The sequence below is a fragment of the Nannospalax galili genome, unplaced genomic scaffold (genome assembly GCF_000622305.1).
Source record: "Nannospalax galili isolate Female #2095 unplaced genomic scaffold, S.galili_v1.0 scaffold809, whole genome shotgun sequence".
Taxonomy (NCBI): domain Eukaryota; kingdom Metazoa; phylum Chordata; class Mammalia; order Rodentia; family Spalacidae; genus Nannospalax; species Nannospalax galili.
This window is the reverse complement of record NW_008360015.1, coordinates 821427-836284: the sequence shown is the minus strand read 5'-3', so window position 1 is coordinate 836284 and position 14858 is coordinate 821427. Positions and strand designations below refer to the sequence as shown.

The window sequence follows — 14858 nt, the reverse complement described above, 5'->3', positions numbered from 1 at the left end:
TCTTATAGGGTTTATACTGAGTACAATATTGTATAACTGTAATAATTCAACTGTAAACCTAAAAATTTACAGCCAAATTTGAAAGAGATGCATCCTACCTCAGGAAAACGTTATTGAATATGTCAACTGTGTTGTAATGATATGCTTCTTCTAAGTATGTTGTTATTAAATAAATCATTTTTAAAAATAAAAAAAAAAAGCTGGATGCAGTGGTGTATGTCTGTAGAAATAAGGAGTCAGCTTGCACAGTAACTACGGGCTTCTGCTTGTTGTAAATCTTCTTTTCATTTTATTTTTGTTTTTGTGTATGGATGTGCGCCCGCTTGCCTGTATGTACACCGTGTGTGCAGGTGTCTGTGGAGGCATCTGATGATGGTGTCAGATCCCCTGAAGCTACACTTACAGATGGTTGTGAGCTGCCTGATTACAAGTGCTGGGTCCTGAACCTGGGTCCTCTGTAAGAGCAGCAAGTACTCTTAACCACTGAGCCATCTCTCCAACTGCCTTGTTGTACACCCTTTTGTTTTGTTTGGAGACAAAGTCTCTGTTTAGCCCCGGTTTGCCTGGTGCTACGCAGACCAGGTTGATGGTGATCTCACCACTGCTGTTTCCCAAGTGCTGGGATAAAAGGTGTGTGCCACCATACTAGGCCCTCGTTGTACATCTTATGTCATCTGTTTACAATTAGAAAAACCAGAGTGACCATTATGGCCAAAGAATGACATCACTAAATATCCTTCCAAGTGCTCAATGTGGTCAACTCCTTCCTCAATTAATCAATCTCTTTCTTTTCCTTCCGTGCTCTCTCTTTTTTTCGAGACAAGAGCTGTCATGCAGCCCTAGTTATCCTGGAACTCATTATGTAGACCAAGTTGTCCTTGAAATTGTAGGAGATACTCCTGACTCAACTCTCAAGTGGCTGGGTTCACAGGCATGTGCTATCACACCTGGACTTCAAATATCTAAATTTTTTAAAAATTAATTTATTATTACTATTGTTTAATGTGTATAAGTGTTTTGCCTACACATATTAAGAGCACCTGTGCATGCCATGTCGGTGAAGGCCAGAAGAGGGCACTGTGTCTCCTGGAACTAGAATAGCAGACAGTTGTTAGCTGCCATGTGGGTGCTGGGACTTGAACCTGGGTCCTCTATAAGAGCAGCCAATGCTCTTAACTGCTGAGCCATCTCTCCAGCCCCATCACATACATTTTTTTATGTTTGTGTGAGAATGCGTGCACCCATGTGCACACATGAAATGGCATGTATGTGGAGGTCAGAGGACAATCTCAGGTGACAATCCTTGCCTTCCACCTTCTTTGAGAAATTAAAAAAAAAATCTATTAAAAATATTTTCTAAAGACAGATATCTCTTTTTAAAGAGAGTACCTTAGACTGTACCTAACATACTTTTTATTTTTTTGAGACAGGGTCTTACTCTGTACCCCTAGGTGTCCTGGAACTCATCATGTACATACAGCAGGCTGGTCTGGAACTTACAGAGATCTACCTGCCTCTGCCTCCTGAGTATTGGGATTAAAAATGTGCACCATCACGTTCAACCTCTAACATACTTCCTACAGTGCCATTTCTTTATCTAAAAGATTCTATTTCACAACAAAAGTCATCTTGAAGAAAAAAAGGTAAGTATCACAGTGGCTAGAAATTTTAGGTGTTACATCACTGCATTTTTCTTACCTCCAATATCCAGCAGTGGTTGTTGGTTTATATTAAATTTGTTTTCATCACTGTCAAACATTCCTATCAAAGAGGTCTTTAAAACTGCCAACAAAAGCTTCTCCTCTTGTAGAAAAATTTGCCTTTTATCTGGAGTCACATTTATATCAACACATTCTAAGGCAGAGAATACACACGGTTAAATTCACTTTTAGCAATACAGATTTCATTCATTTATTTTTGCCCAAAGTACTAAAAACACTGTCACAATTAATATTAATAATGGTGTCCAAATTAATATTCATACAGTATAAAATTACCTTTTTTGGTGTATGTGTGTCTGCATGTGTACACACACGTGTGTGTGTGTGTGTGTACAGGTCACAGGTGGACATCTGGTGTCTTCCTCAATTGCTTCCCTACCTTATTTTTGAGACAGTCTCTCACTGAAGGTGGTGCTCACCAATTTCGCTAGACTGGCCGGTGGGCAAGCCGCAGTATCCTCCTATTGCCGCCTCTCAGCACTGGGATCCTAGGTGTGTGCTGCCAATTCCAGCTTTCCACACTGATGCTAGGGATCTGAACTCAGAGCCTCATTGCTTGCACATCAAGCACTTTTCCAACTGAACCATCTCCCTAGTCCATAAAATTATCTTTTTAAATAAGGAAAGAAAAAAATTTATCTTTAAAAAAATTATATTCTTATTGTTCTGTTTTGTTTGTTTGAGACAGGGCCTCAGACCTGCTACATAGCTGAAGACTGCAGGTTAGCTTGCCTGGAGCATGTAGTACAGCAGAAGAAACAAGAGAGACTGCCTTAAAACCAGGTGGAAGGAGAGAGCCACCCACCAAAAGTTGGCTTCTGACCTCCACACTCACACTGTACATGTACATGCCTCTCCCCAGAACTTTATGGGGGAGACAGAACAAATAAGAACAAAATATAATGCTATTTGTGTATGAAAATGACACAGTGAAACCCACTAACACTTTGTAATGCTAACTTAAAACTTAAAAAGGACTGGGGAGATGACTCAGTCAATAAAGTACTTGTGCATAAGTATGAGGACCTGAATTTGATCCCCAAAATCCAACAAAAGAAGCCAGGCATGGTGCTGAACTCTTGTAATTCCAGTGCTGGGGAGGCAGGGAAATGGAAATACCTAGGGATCACTGGTCAGCCAGTCTAGCCAAACCAGCAAGCCCCAGGCCAGTGAGACCTGTCTCAAAAGAAGTGGACTGTGCCTGAGTAGCAACACCCAAAGTTATCCTCTTTCCTCTGAACACACACACATGTGCATGTACACACATTTGTATTCACAAACACACATGTACACACACATATAGAAAAATATATTTAATGATAACATATTACATAATGCTCATATCTAAAGATAAGGATAGAAAATATTTTCTTCCACAAAGGTTATATGCATGCATACATGTGTGTGTATCTGTATATGTGTATTTCAAGGTAGGCACATATATATTTCTAAGTTTTAGAAAACATGGATGGAAATACACCAGAATTTGATAATCAGAAAAGAAAAATATCTAATGAAAATAATTCTTTTCAAAATCAAGCAGAATACCTAAGTATACTTTCTCTTTTGTTTCCTAATAATACAGTTAACATTGTTTCAAAGAGAATGCAGGAAAGTCAGTATAAAAAGTAAAATTATATCTTATCAGTTATTCTCTATTCAGTCATATCAGAGCTTTATAATTTCATTTTATTCTTTTAGGAGTAAGCCAACAATTTTAATGAAATTTCAATGGAACTTACCTGAATCAACAGAAATGTTAAGAACAACAAAGGGATACTGATGCCGATTATATATGTGATAGACTTCATTTACGAGTCTAGAGACCTGTTCAAGAAACAAAGATAAGAAAAGAATAAACATTCTTTGCCCTCACTGTTCTAACATGCTATTCTAACCTATCACCAAAGAGGTCTTTTTATTAAGCCTTATTAGGTTTATGCTTCTTTAAAGCATTTATTTTTGGACATAGGGCTTCATGTAGCCCAGATTAACCTTATTGAAGATGACCACGGACTTCTGACCCTCCTGCCTCCACCTTGTGCATGTTGGGATTATAGGTGTGCACCACTGTATGTAGTTTAATGCAATATTAGAGATTGAACAGGGCTTTGCACATGCTAGGCAAGCACTCTATTAACTGAGGAATATTTCCGGCTCCTTATACGGCTTTATTAAGATAACTAATATGCAATGAACTGTATATATTTAAAGTATACAATTTATTCAAGCCTTATCATACAGGCCTGAAATCCCAGGTACTCAAGAGGCTAAGGCAGGAAGTTCAAGGCAGCTTGGGCTACTGATTAAGTTCAATACCAACCAGGGTAATTTAGTGAAACCCTGTGGCAGGGATTGGGTAGGAGGTACTGGAGAGATAGCTCAGTAACAGAATAGTTCCCAAGCACCTGGGTTCAATCCCTATTACTGAGCAAACAAAAAACCCCCCTACAATTTGATGTCTCAATATGTAAATACGTACACACATGTGCGTACACACATACACACACACACATACACTTGTGAAGCTATTCTCCAATCAAAATAATAAATATATACATTATTGAAAAGGTTTTCTCATGTTTCTTGAAGACACTGGTTTGTTCCAGGGTCTCACTATATAGCTCAGGCTAGCATCAAACTCTTGATCTTTTGTGTCAATTTCCCCAGACAAGAACCAGCACAGTAGCCTAAAGGGATATTTAAACCACAGAATCCTAAAGCTGAATCTTTCCAATCTAAAGATGTTCCTCAAGAGATTTCAGGACAGTATGGAGGTACACACATATAGTCCCAGAGCTTTGGAGGCTCAGGTAGGAAGACTGAGAATTAGGTAGGCAGGGACATAGGTAGATAGACAGAATACGGGTGTAATTTAATATTCAGAAAGTTTTATACTTAGGTGCTTATTTATATGATACTGAAAATGCAATTATTAAATGGCATTAGAGATAAATCTCAAAAATCATACTAGTATAGACTTAAAAATGTAGAAGTTGGGCCACATTTAGTATAATACAAATGAATTTTAACGTGCCATTGGAAGACAGAAGTTATCATTGAGGCACCTTGTATGGAGGGTGCACTGGTCAGCATCAAGCCACTAAAATCTCATAACCATGTCAAGATTATCAGGTCAGCAGAGCTAATCTGGACCCCTATTTTCCTGTAAAATTGACAAAAGGAAGAGAGAAGCAAATGGATGTGGTCAGTCTGTAATAAAGTCTAGACGACAATGAATGTTTTAGAATGTTTACTTTCTTCCAGTAGTGATAATTTTTATAATATGCTAATAATATGTATTTCTATACATCTATACAAAACCACATACAACTGAAACAATTATATACTTTCTTTTTAAAGAAAAGATTAATACTATACGTATATGTGTGTGTGTCTCTGTGTGGGTATGTGCACATGAGTTCAGGTGCCCAGAGTCCAGAGGTGCCAGATCCTCTGGAACTCAAGTTACAGGCAGTTGTTAGTCACCAAATGTGGGTGCTGGGAACTGAACTCAGGCCCTATGCAAGAGTGGTATGTACTCTTAACCACTGAGCCATCTCTCTAGCACCCAAGTACTGACTTTCTTGAATGTGTAAAATAAATTTAAAGGCATGTTTCTGAGTCAGTTCCAAGTTCCAAGTCATGAGAAGCTGGGGGAGATAGCTCAGTTGGTAAAGTACTTGCCTAGCACATATGAAGCCATGGGTTTACCTCCTGAAATCCTAACCCTCAGGAGGTAAAAGCAGGAGGTTCACATGTTTAAGGCCAACCTTGGCTACACAGTTAGTTTGAAGTCTGTCCAGTCTACAAGAACTCTGATCTCAAAACAATCAACAACAAAATTAAAATACCTTTACTGGGTCACAAGGCCGCTGATTGATGAAGAAAAACTGCCTGTCTGTTGAGCTTCTTCCAACGCCATGAGTACAGTGTGAGATGAAGCCTGAAATGCTGTCAACGGTAAAATAGGAATGGTAGATTCCAGAACACAAGAGATTAGAACCACACAGGGCACTTTTTTCCCCCTTTTTGAGACAGGGTCTCACCATGTAGTTCATGCTGGATTCAATTTCATGATCCTCCTGCCTCAGACTCCTGAATGCTAAGATTACAGGTGTGTGCCACCATGCCCAGCTTAGCACCAAGCACATTCTTAAAAAATCGAGTAAGAATAGAACACCTGGTGACCTGCCAATGAGCATCCCTATTTATGTTCATACACATCTGTTGTTCCATTCTGATGATATTAGAAAGAGCCCAAATACTGAAATGCCCTCATTTTCCTATAGTCAAAAACCACCTTGGGTACTGTGAGGGTTCAAGACTGACTTCTCTTAGCTTTCCTTTCACCTTCCAAATAAACTCTAAGCCTCCACATCAGGAGTGGGTCTTGTTTCAAACACATTCTCTGGATCTTTACTTTGTCCCCACCAGCTTGTCAGTGCAGTGTAACCACTGGTATTCACAATCTTTGCTAGGATATGGGGATACTGGGAGATGATAATAAGTCATAAGGGCAAAATATACATTAATAGAACTAGTACACGCATCTCCTTCCCTTCTAAAATCTGCTGTCAGGTTGAGTTGATAGTTCATTCAGTAAAGTGCTTGCCATGCATACATATCCCGAGTTCCACCCCCAGAATCATTGTGAAAAAAAATCCAGGCATCACTAATGCATACTTGTGATCCCAATCCTGGAGAGTGGGAGACAGGTGGCTCAGTGGCCAGGCAGTCTAGCCTATTTTGCAAGTCCCAGGCCAGTAAGAGACCTTGTTTCAAACAGCAAGGTACATAGCACCTGAATGATGACACTAAAAATTGGACCCTTCACCTACACACACGTACACACACACACACACACACACACACACTTTTTCAGAGAGAGAGAGAGAGAGAGAGAGAGAGAGAGAGAGAGAGAGAGGATGCACTATATCATTCTCTAGAATAAAATAAAAAAACCTTTTATCTCTCAAACATTACAAAATCCACTCCCAGGGATATTTACATCTCCATAAGTAAAATACCTTCACATAAAGATATGAATGCCCAGCTTTACAATTCTAGGAAAACCAAAAATAAGTGAATAAGCAATATGAATTTTCATGGAGTCAATCCTGTTTATAGACGTGTCTATTTTTCACACACTAAACATAAAGATGCTTGCACAACCTTTTAGAGGTCCCCCAAAGGTCAAACATTATACATAGAATAATTCAGAAGGTATTCTAAGTGAAGTAGAGTAATTCAACAGAAAACCCTCTTAAATGTACCAGATACATTAAATAACTGAGTCTTTTTAAATAAATTATTTCTTACCAGTACATAATGATTTCCAGTCTTGAAGCCACTACTCAAATAAACAAGCAAGCAAACAAGCAACACCCTCGGGCAAACTGTTGAGTTGTTTTCCTGGCAGTGTCTGATCTACTTACTAGAACAGACTATGCAGAGTATCCACACAGCTCAGGCCATACTCTTCACAAACAGAGTCACTAGGGGGCAGCTGAACAAAAGGAATGAGGCTCAGCATCTAAAAGAAACCAAGAGTAATAGTTATTTCCTAAGACAGAAGGGACCAAACTTCAGAGAAGATAGAATATGCTTTCTTTTCTGGTCAAGCTATGCCACATTAAGAACACAGGGAAAGTCAAAGAACCTTGACTGCTTTGCAGTGCTATAATGACTTTAATCTGTTTACTAGAAAAATGAATTGCTTAAGCACCTACTTTATGACAGTTTTTCAGAGAGAGAATTAAAGGATACGGTATTTCAGTCTCTAAGAGAATAAATAAAAAACCTTCAGCTCATGCAGTAACTTTAGAGATAGGGTACATAAGAGTTCTCTTCTTTGGTTTTAATCTCTACGGAACAATGAAACCTGCTGTGATCACTAGAGCAATAAAACGTTTTTCAGGGGGCTGGAGAGATGGCTCAGTGGTTAAGAACACTGACTGTTCTTGCAGAAGACCAGGGTTCAAATCCCAGCACCCACATGGCAGCTAACAACTGTCCATAACTCCCGTTGCAGGGGCTCCAACAGCCTCCTCTGTCCTCCATGGGCATTGCACAACACGGGTGCACTCACCTACATTCAGGCAATACACTCATACACATAAAATAAAAATAATAATAAAAAAAAAAGTTTTTCAGTAACTGACCAGCCCCTACCTGCTTCTGCCCAAACACAGAGCCAATATTTTCCTTTATGCTGGAGCTTCCGCTTGTGCATACCACAGGCTGCCGTTTTCCTTGTCCAAGCTGATTGGTGCAGCTTACACGGACGCCTGATGAAATGATACAGTATGCCTGTAAGACCTGGATCATTCTGGCATATTCCTGTTTGAAAAACACAAACACAAGACTCAAAATTACTTTAATCTTACAGGAATTGCTGAAGTCACAACATCCAGCTCAACATTCTGCTTATCTTGAAAACAAGGGCAGGAATTACTGGCAGAGGATATATGTAGAATCACCTCCACACATGCTGTGAAGTGAAACGCAGGCTTCAGCTCCAGCCACTGTCCTCTCATTTGCAGGACCTTCATGCTCACTGTTATTAACTCCAAAAACCATGTTCCAGGCCTGTCTGGAGGGATGGTCAGGTAATAAAGTGCTTGCACGAGGACCTGAGTATAATCCCCAGCACCCATGAAAAGAGCAGGGTGTGCAGGCACATACCCATAATCTCAGCACTGAGAAGGTGGAGACAGGAGGATCCCCAAGACTTGCTAGGCAGCCAGTCTAGTGGAATTAGTGAACTCCAGATTTACTGAGATCTTGACTCCAAAAATAAGGTGGAGAGTGATAGAGGACACTAGATGTTGACCTCTTGCCTCCACATGCACACATACTCCCTCCCATATAAAGGATATGTCCAAGTCAGGTATGGTGGACCATGTCTATAATCCCAGCATACCAGAGGTCTAGGCAGGAGGATCATAAGGCTTAGGCCAGCCTGGGCTACAAAGTGAGACCCCCCCATCTCAAAAATCAAATCAAAGTAAGTGCATATCCTTTGAATTTGTAATGCTTCATTTAGAAATTTATTCTTATTTCTTTTAAAAAAATTTATTGAAATTTTAAAATTCTTTTCATTTTTTTTATTATTTTTTATTTTATGTATATGAGTGTATTGTTTGCATGTATGTGAGTGCACCTGTGTCATGCAATGCCCATGGAGAGGTTAGAAGAGGACATCAGAGTCCCTGGAACTGGAGTTGTGGATGGTTGTTAGCTGCCATGTGGTTGCTAGACACTGAACCCAGGTTCTCTGCAAGAGCAGCCAGTGCTATTAACTGCTGAGCCATCTCTCCAGGCCCAATTTTTAAAATTTTAAAGTTTGTTATTAGCATTACTTTTATTTTTTTTCTTTTTGATACAGGGTCTTCCTGTAGCCCCAGCTGGCCTTGAACTCACAGAGATCTGCCTGCCTCCGCCTCCCAAATGCTGGGAGCAAGGGCATGCACCACCACCTCCAACTTCCACCTAGTTTTTAAAATATTTTTATGTGTATGAATGTATTGCCTACATGTATGTGAGTGCACCTATGTCATGCAATGACGTGGAGGTCAGAAGAGAGCTTCGGATTTCCCTGGAACTGGAGTTAAGGACAGTTCGTAGCTGCCATGTGGGTGCTGGGAATCAAACCTGGGTCCTCTGCAAGAGCAGTCAGTACTCTTAACTGCTGAGCCATCTTTCCAGCCCCGAGAAGTTACATTCTTAAATACAATTACATATTTTTAGTTTGAGAATTATAATAGTTTACCAGTTTGTTTTTTTTTTTTTAAACTCCTCAGACTTATTTTTATTTCTAGAAGTTCAATTAGGTGATTTACATTTTTGGTAGGGCACAGGTAAAGGTGCACTGGGGCCGTAAGAGAGTAACAGAAAAGTGATGGAAAACCTTTTGGTGCCTGGAAGTGGGAGAGGTCCAACATCAAGGCCTGGATGGCCAGGACCTTATTCTCTTTTTTTGAGATGTGATCTTCCTGTGTAACCTAATATAGCCTATAATTTGAGCTTTTCCTGTCCATGCCTCCTGAGTCCTGGAATTATATAGATATGTGTTACCATCCTGGTCCCTTCACTTTTTTTTTTTAAAAAGAAATTTTATCCTTGTATAAAGACTAGCATAGATATACTACAAAAATATTCATTAGCTGGGCATGGCAGCCTATACCTGTAATCCCAGCACTCAGGTGGCTAAGGCAGGAAGACTGTCTTGAGTTTGAGGTCAGCCTGGACTACATAGTGAGTTTCAGGTCAGCCTATGTTACAGTGTGAGATACTATCTCAAAAAAAAAATTACTAAAAGTTAAATACAAAAAAGGTTGTTGAAATAATAAGTAACTTTGAAAAATTAAAAACAACATAAGCAACCATTAGCAAGGAACTAATTAAATTATGGTGTTTCAGGAGGCTTAGACAGGATGAGCAGCAGTTCATGGTCAGGGTTAGACAGATAGCTCAACAGTTAAGAATGAATACTACTCTATTGGCTGGGTGTGGTGGCACATGCCTTTAATCACAGCACTTGGGAAGCAGAGGCAGGCGAATCTCTGTGAGCTCAAGATCACCCTGGTCTACGTATCAAGTTCCAGGCTAGCTGGGTTCAGGTCCTAGTACCCATGTCAGCTGGCTCACAATCACCTGTAACTCCAGCTCCAGGGGAGCTGATACCCAATTCTGGCTTCTGTGGGCACTGCATTCACATGTACATACCTATACATAGGCATATACACACACATGGACACACACACACACACAATTAAAAAGGAAATAATTTTTTCTTAAAAAAAAAAAAAACCAAAATGAAGACATGAAGTTGGCTGAGAGTAGGGGGCGGGTAGATCCTGGAAGAGTTAGAGGGAGAAGGAGGGGTGAATATGACCAAAATACATTGTACGGGGTTGGAGGGATGGCTCAGTGGTTAAGAATACTGTTGTTCTTACAGAAGACCTAGGTTCGAATCCCAGCACCCATATGGCAGCTAACAACTGTCCATAACTTGTTGAGTCCTAGGGGATCTGACAGCCTCTTCTGACCTCCTCAGGCATTGCACGACACGGGTGCACTTACCTACATGCAGGCAACACATGTATACACGTAAAATAAAAATAATAAATAAAATTAAAAGAAATACATTGTATACATGCATGAAATTCTCAAATAAAAAAAAATATATAAAAAAATCAAGTCAACAGCTGGGCATGGTGGACACACCTACAATCAAGCACTCAAGAGGTACAGACAGAAGGTTTGCAAGTTCAAGGCCAGCCTGGACTACACAGTGAAACTGTTTCAAAAATTTTTTTTCTTTAAATTTTTCAACTAAGAGAAGAAAATCAACTGAAAAGCAACATCTTTGATAAGTTTTTTAGTCATATACATTATGCTATTAAAACCTTGAAGACTGGGATTGTGAATTTACCTTACCTTTTTAATATTCCTTTGAAATTCCTTATGACGCACAGGCAGTGTATAAAATAAGTGCTGTACGCAGACTGTTGTTCCTTTGGGTCGAGGGTAGGGAGTTTTCTGGATGATTTTCCCATTGTGGTCAAACACCAGTCGAGTCCCAACACTTGCAGATGTGTGGCAGGTAGAAATAGTCACATCACTGCAAGAGAACATGAGGGACAGCATGTCCAGTTAGAAACTCACAAGGGCTGCTGGGGATGTAGCTCAGAAGCAAAGCACTAGCCTAGCACTTGCAATGCCCTTAGTTTAATACCCAGCATTGTAGGGGCCGGGTTGGCCAGGACTTCTAAGCAACTCACAATGGTTGGACATGGAATACTTTTTTTTAATTTTCCTTTCTTGTAGAACCTTCCCGCAAAAGTGCCTTCTAAAAGAATTAAGATAGTTTTAAATGGGTAAAAGTCATCATGAAATTTAAGTTTTTGCCTGTAACAGATGGTAAGACAGAATTCTCTAAATGCTTTGTTTTGATAAAAGCTTTCATTAACTTTTAAAGTTTGAACTGCAAAGAAGAAATGATCTCAAATTTTATTTAATCACAAAGATTTATTTTTCTCTATATATTTTTTGAGACACAGTCTCATTATGTAGCCTGGCTGGCTTCCAACTCACAGAATCTGGCTGCCCCTATTTCCTAGATATTTCAATTTTGTTACTACTGTTCTAACAAAAAATTTGTAAAGTATTCAAAAGACATAATTCAAATATATAAACAATTATAAAAAATTGAGAAATTAGGGTTGGGCACGGTAGTACACACCTTTAATCCCAGCACTTGGGAGGCAGAGGCAGGTGAATCTCTGTGAGATCCAGGACAGCCTGGTCTACAACCAATCTATAACAACATAACAAGTTCTAGGCCAGCTAGGGGGCACAGGGAGACCATGTCTAAAAAAAAAATTTAGAAGCTTCACTATACTTAAATAGGGGCTTTGGTTAAATCTTTTCCTAAAAACTGAAAATAAACTAAAACTAATGGTACTTATAATTTATCATCTATGCACTACTTTATTTTTGCAGTGCTGATAATTGATCCCAGGAATACTATACGCAAGCACTATGCCCCTAGGTTATACTCTGTGATACATTAAAATTAATAAATGGGGGCTGGAGAGATGGCTCAGTGGTTAAGAGCACTGACTGCTCTTGCAGAGGACCCAGGTTCGATTCCCAGCACCCACATGGTGGCTATGAACCGTCCTTAACTCCAGTTCCAGGGGAATCTGAAGCCCTCTTCTGACCTCCGTGGCATTGCATGACACGGGTGCACTCACATACATGCAGGCAATACACTCGAACACATAAAAAATAAAATATTTTTTAAAATTAATAAATGACTGCTTTAAGATAGGCAATGACTTTTTTTTTCACAATGCTGTTTGTTTCATTTCATTCCTCTGTTTCTCCTATTTTGGGAGGGTTATCACATAGATAATGTAGACCAGTTAGTTATCACTTAGTTATGTAGACCAGGCAGTAAGATAAAAGAGAATTCTAAGTTAGACTGGAGACACTCCAACAGTAAAGTGCAATCAAGAATTCTAATCATACTTCTAAATTCAGGAAAGTTTTTATAAGGCATAAAATTGATGAACATATTGTATCACCTCAGTGCACATAGCGAGCTCAGAGCTTCCCCCCGAAAACCAAAAGTTTCAACCTGCGTGAGGTCTGCAAACTCTTGAATCTTAGAGGTGTGATGCTTCAGAGCTGAAAGAGAACAGAAAGTAAGGCCCAAGATGTCAAGTGACAGAGCAAGGAACACACACACACAATACCTATCACAATATGTGCTCTAAGACAGTGTTACTCAAAAGTCCCAGACCCATGGAAACAATTATTTTCTGATTAGAAACATCTAACTTACCTAGGCCTTCAAAGTTTTCTTCTTCTACCCCACATCCATTGTCTGAAACTTCAATGAGATCCGCCCCATAGTCTTTAAGCCTGAGCTCTAAAAAGTTCAATGGTTATTTCTCAAAGATTGATCCATGCTAAAAACTTTTACATTGACAGGACAAAATTTGTTAACATATAATGCAAATTTAGCAGCTATATCTGTAACTTTTACTTAAATATACTATAGTTATTCTATATACTTCAGTGTGTGTGTGTGTGTGTGTGTGTGTGTGTGTGTGTGTGTGTGTGCGTGTGTGTAGTACTGAATCATACCCAGCAAGGCAAGGACTCTTACCACTGAAGCACAACCCTAGCCCTGTATATTTTATTTTTAAAAGTCCTTATGAACTATTTACAAACCCAAATAAATAGTTTTTTAAAAGAATTTTCTATGGTTCCAGAATCAGGCTTCTTGATGCATATTAAACTACCTTTATAGCCTCAAACAACATAAATTCCCTGTGCCTCAATTTCCTCATCTATATAACAGAAATAATAACTCCCAAATCATAATTAATTATCCCACATTAAGATAGTCCATGTATAGTTCTTAGCACACTGCCTAAACATACGTAAAGCTAACTAACATTATTATTCTTACTATCTAGCTAAATCCTAGGTACACAGCTAGGCATGGTGGTGCATGCCTTTAATCACAGCACTCAGGAGGCAGAGGCAGGTGGATCTCTGTGAATTCGAGGCCAGCCTGGTCTCCATAGTGAATCCAGGCCAGCTGTGGCTATAAGGAGACCCTGTCTCAAAAAGACCAAAAAAATACTAGGTATACACTGTTATACAAGTAGTTTTCTCTGAATTGAAACAATCCCTGCAAGAGGGAAGGGGTAGGGCTCATAAAACTCCAGAGATAAATAAATGTCACATGTCTAGGAAAGCTGAAACTTCCAAGAGTCTCAAAGACCCCTCCCCAGCTTTATACAAGCAGTAAACAACTGGGGTGGGGATGGGGGGGCATGGAGGAGGGATTCTGACCAGCTCAGTAGCGGAGATTCTCAAGCTGTGGCACTGCCTACCTACAAGGCTTGAAGACAGTTCCAGGGATGCAGCTATCATAGGTCATCACCTGAGGGGGGATGGGCTCTGCTGTGGTGCAGGTGCTTTTGAGTCATCCCCTGCTAGCAACTTCAATTAAAAACTCACTGGCTCACCAAGCTGGACTTTGGTACAATCATGACTTTGGTCTCTTGTGGGTTCCCTTTCTGAAGTGAGTAGATGCATGTGCTACACCTCCTCAGAACAGTCTCTGATATAATAAGTGCCAACTTTAAAATTTAAAAAAATAAAAAAAAATAAAAATAATTGGGCCAGGCATGGTGGCTCACACCTTTAATCCCAGCACTCAGGAGGCAGAGGCAGGCAGATCTCTGTGAGATCAAGGCCAGCCTGGTCTACACAGCAAGCCAAGCCAGCTGGCTAGTGACTCTAAAAATATAATTAATAATACAAATATAAACAAATAATATAAATAATAATAGTTATTATAGGTATGACAATATTTGACTGTTTTATTAACAATTTAGTAATGTTTCTTAAATAAACAGCATGATTATTTCTTGTTGCTTAAAAGTTTCCTCCTAACTTACCAATACTAGTGGCACCAGCATCCACACTATTTTCTACCAACTCCTTCACAGCAGTGCTTAAACTCAGTACCACCTGCCCAGAACAGATTTGATGGACTGACTTCCCGTCGATAGGCTTGATGGCCTTAGCAAGTTCTGTACTAAAAAA

The 14858-nt window shown here is 39.6% G+C and overlaps 1 protein-coding gene across 4 annotated transcripts in view; it reads right to left on the bottom strand.

Moving 5' to 3' along the window:
* Pms2 (PMS1 homolog 2, mismatch repair system component) overlaps positions 1-14858 on the bottom strand; it is a 36960-nt gene that overhangs the window by 18868 nt on the left and 3234 nt on the right. For 2 of the 4 annotated variants that reach the window (XM_029559117.1, XM_029559120.1), the window contains exons 2-10: positions 14711-14845; positions 13078-13164; positions 12818-12920; positions 11166-11349; positions 7896-8063; positions 7160-7257; positions 5576-5675; positions 3464-3548; positions 1699-1854 (exon numbers count right to left, since the gene is read on the bottom strand). In XM_029559117.1, the coding sequence (XP_029414977.1) occupies positions 1699-1854; positions 3464-3548; positions 5576-5675; positions 7160-7257; positions 7896-8063; positions 11166-11349; positions 12818-12920; positions 13078-13164; positions 14711-14845 (1116 nt within the window). Of the gene's footprint in view, positions 1-1698; positions 1855-3463; positions 3549-5575; positions 5676-7159; positions 7258-7895; positions 8064-11165; positions 11350-12817; positions 12921-13077; positions 13165-14710; positions 14851-14858 lie in introns of all 4 variants that reach the window. The other 2 variants (XM_008824013.2, XM_029559119.1) reach the window with 2 other exon arrangements.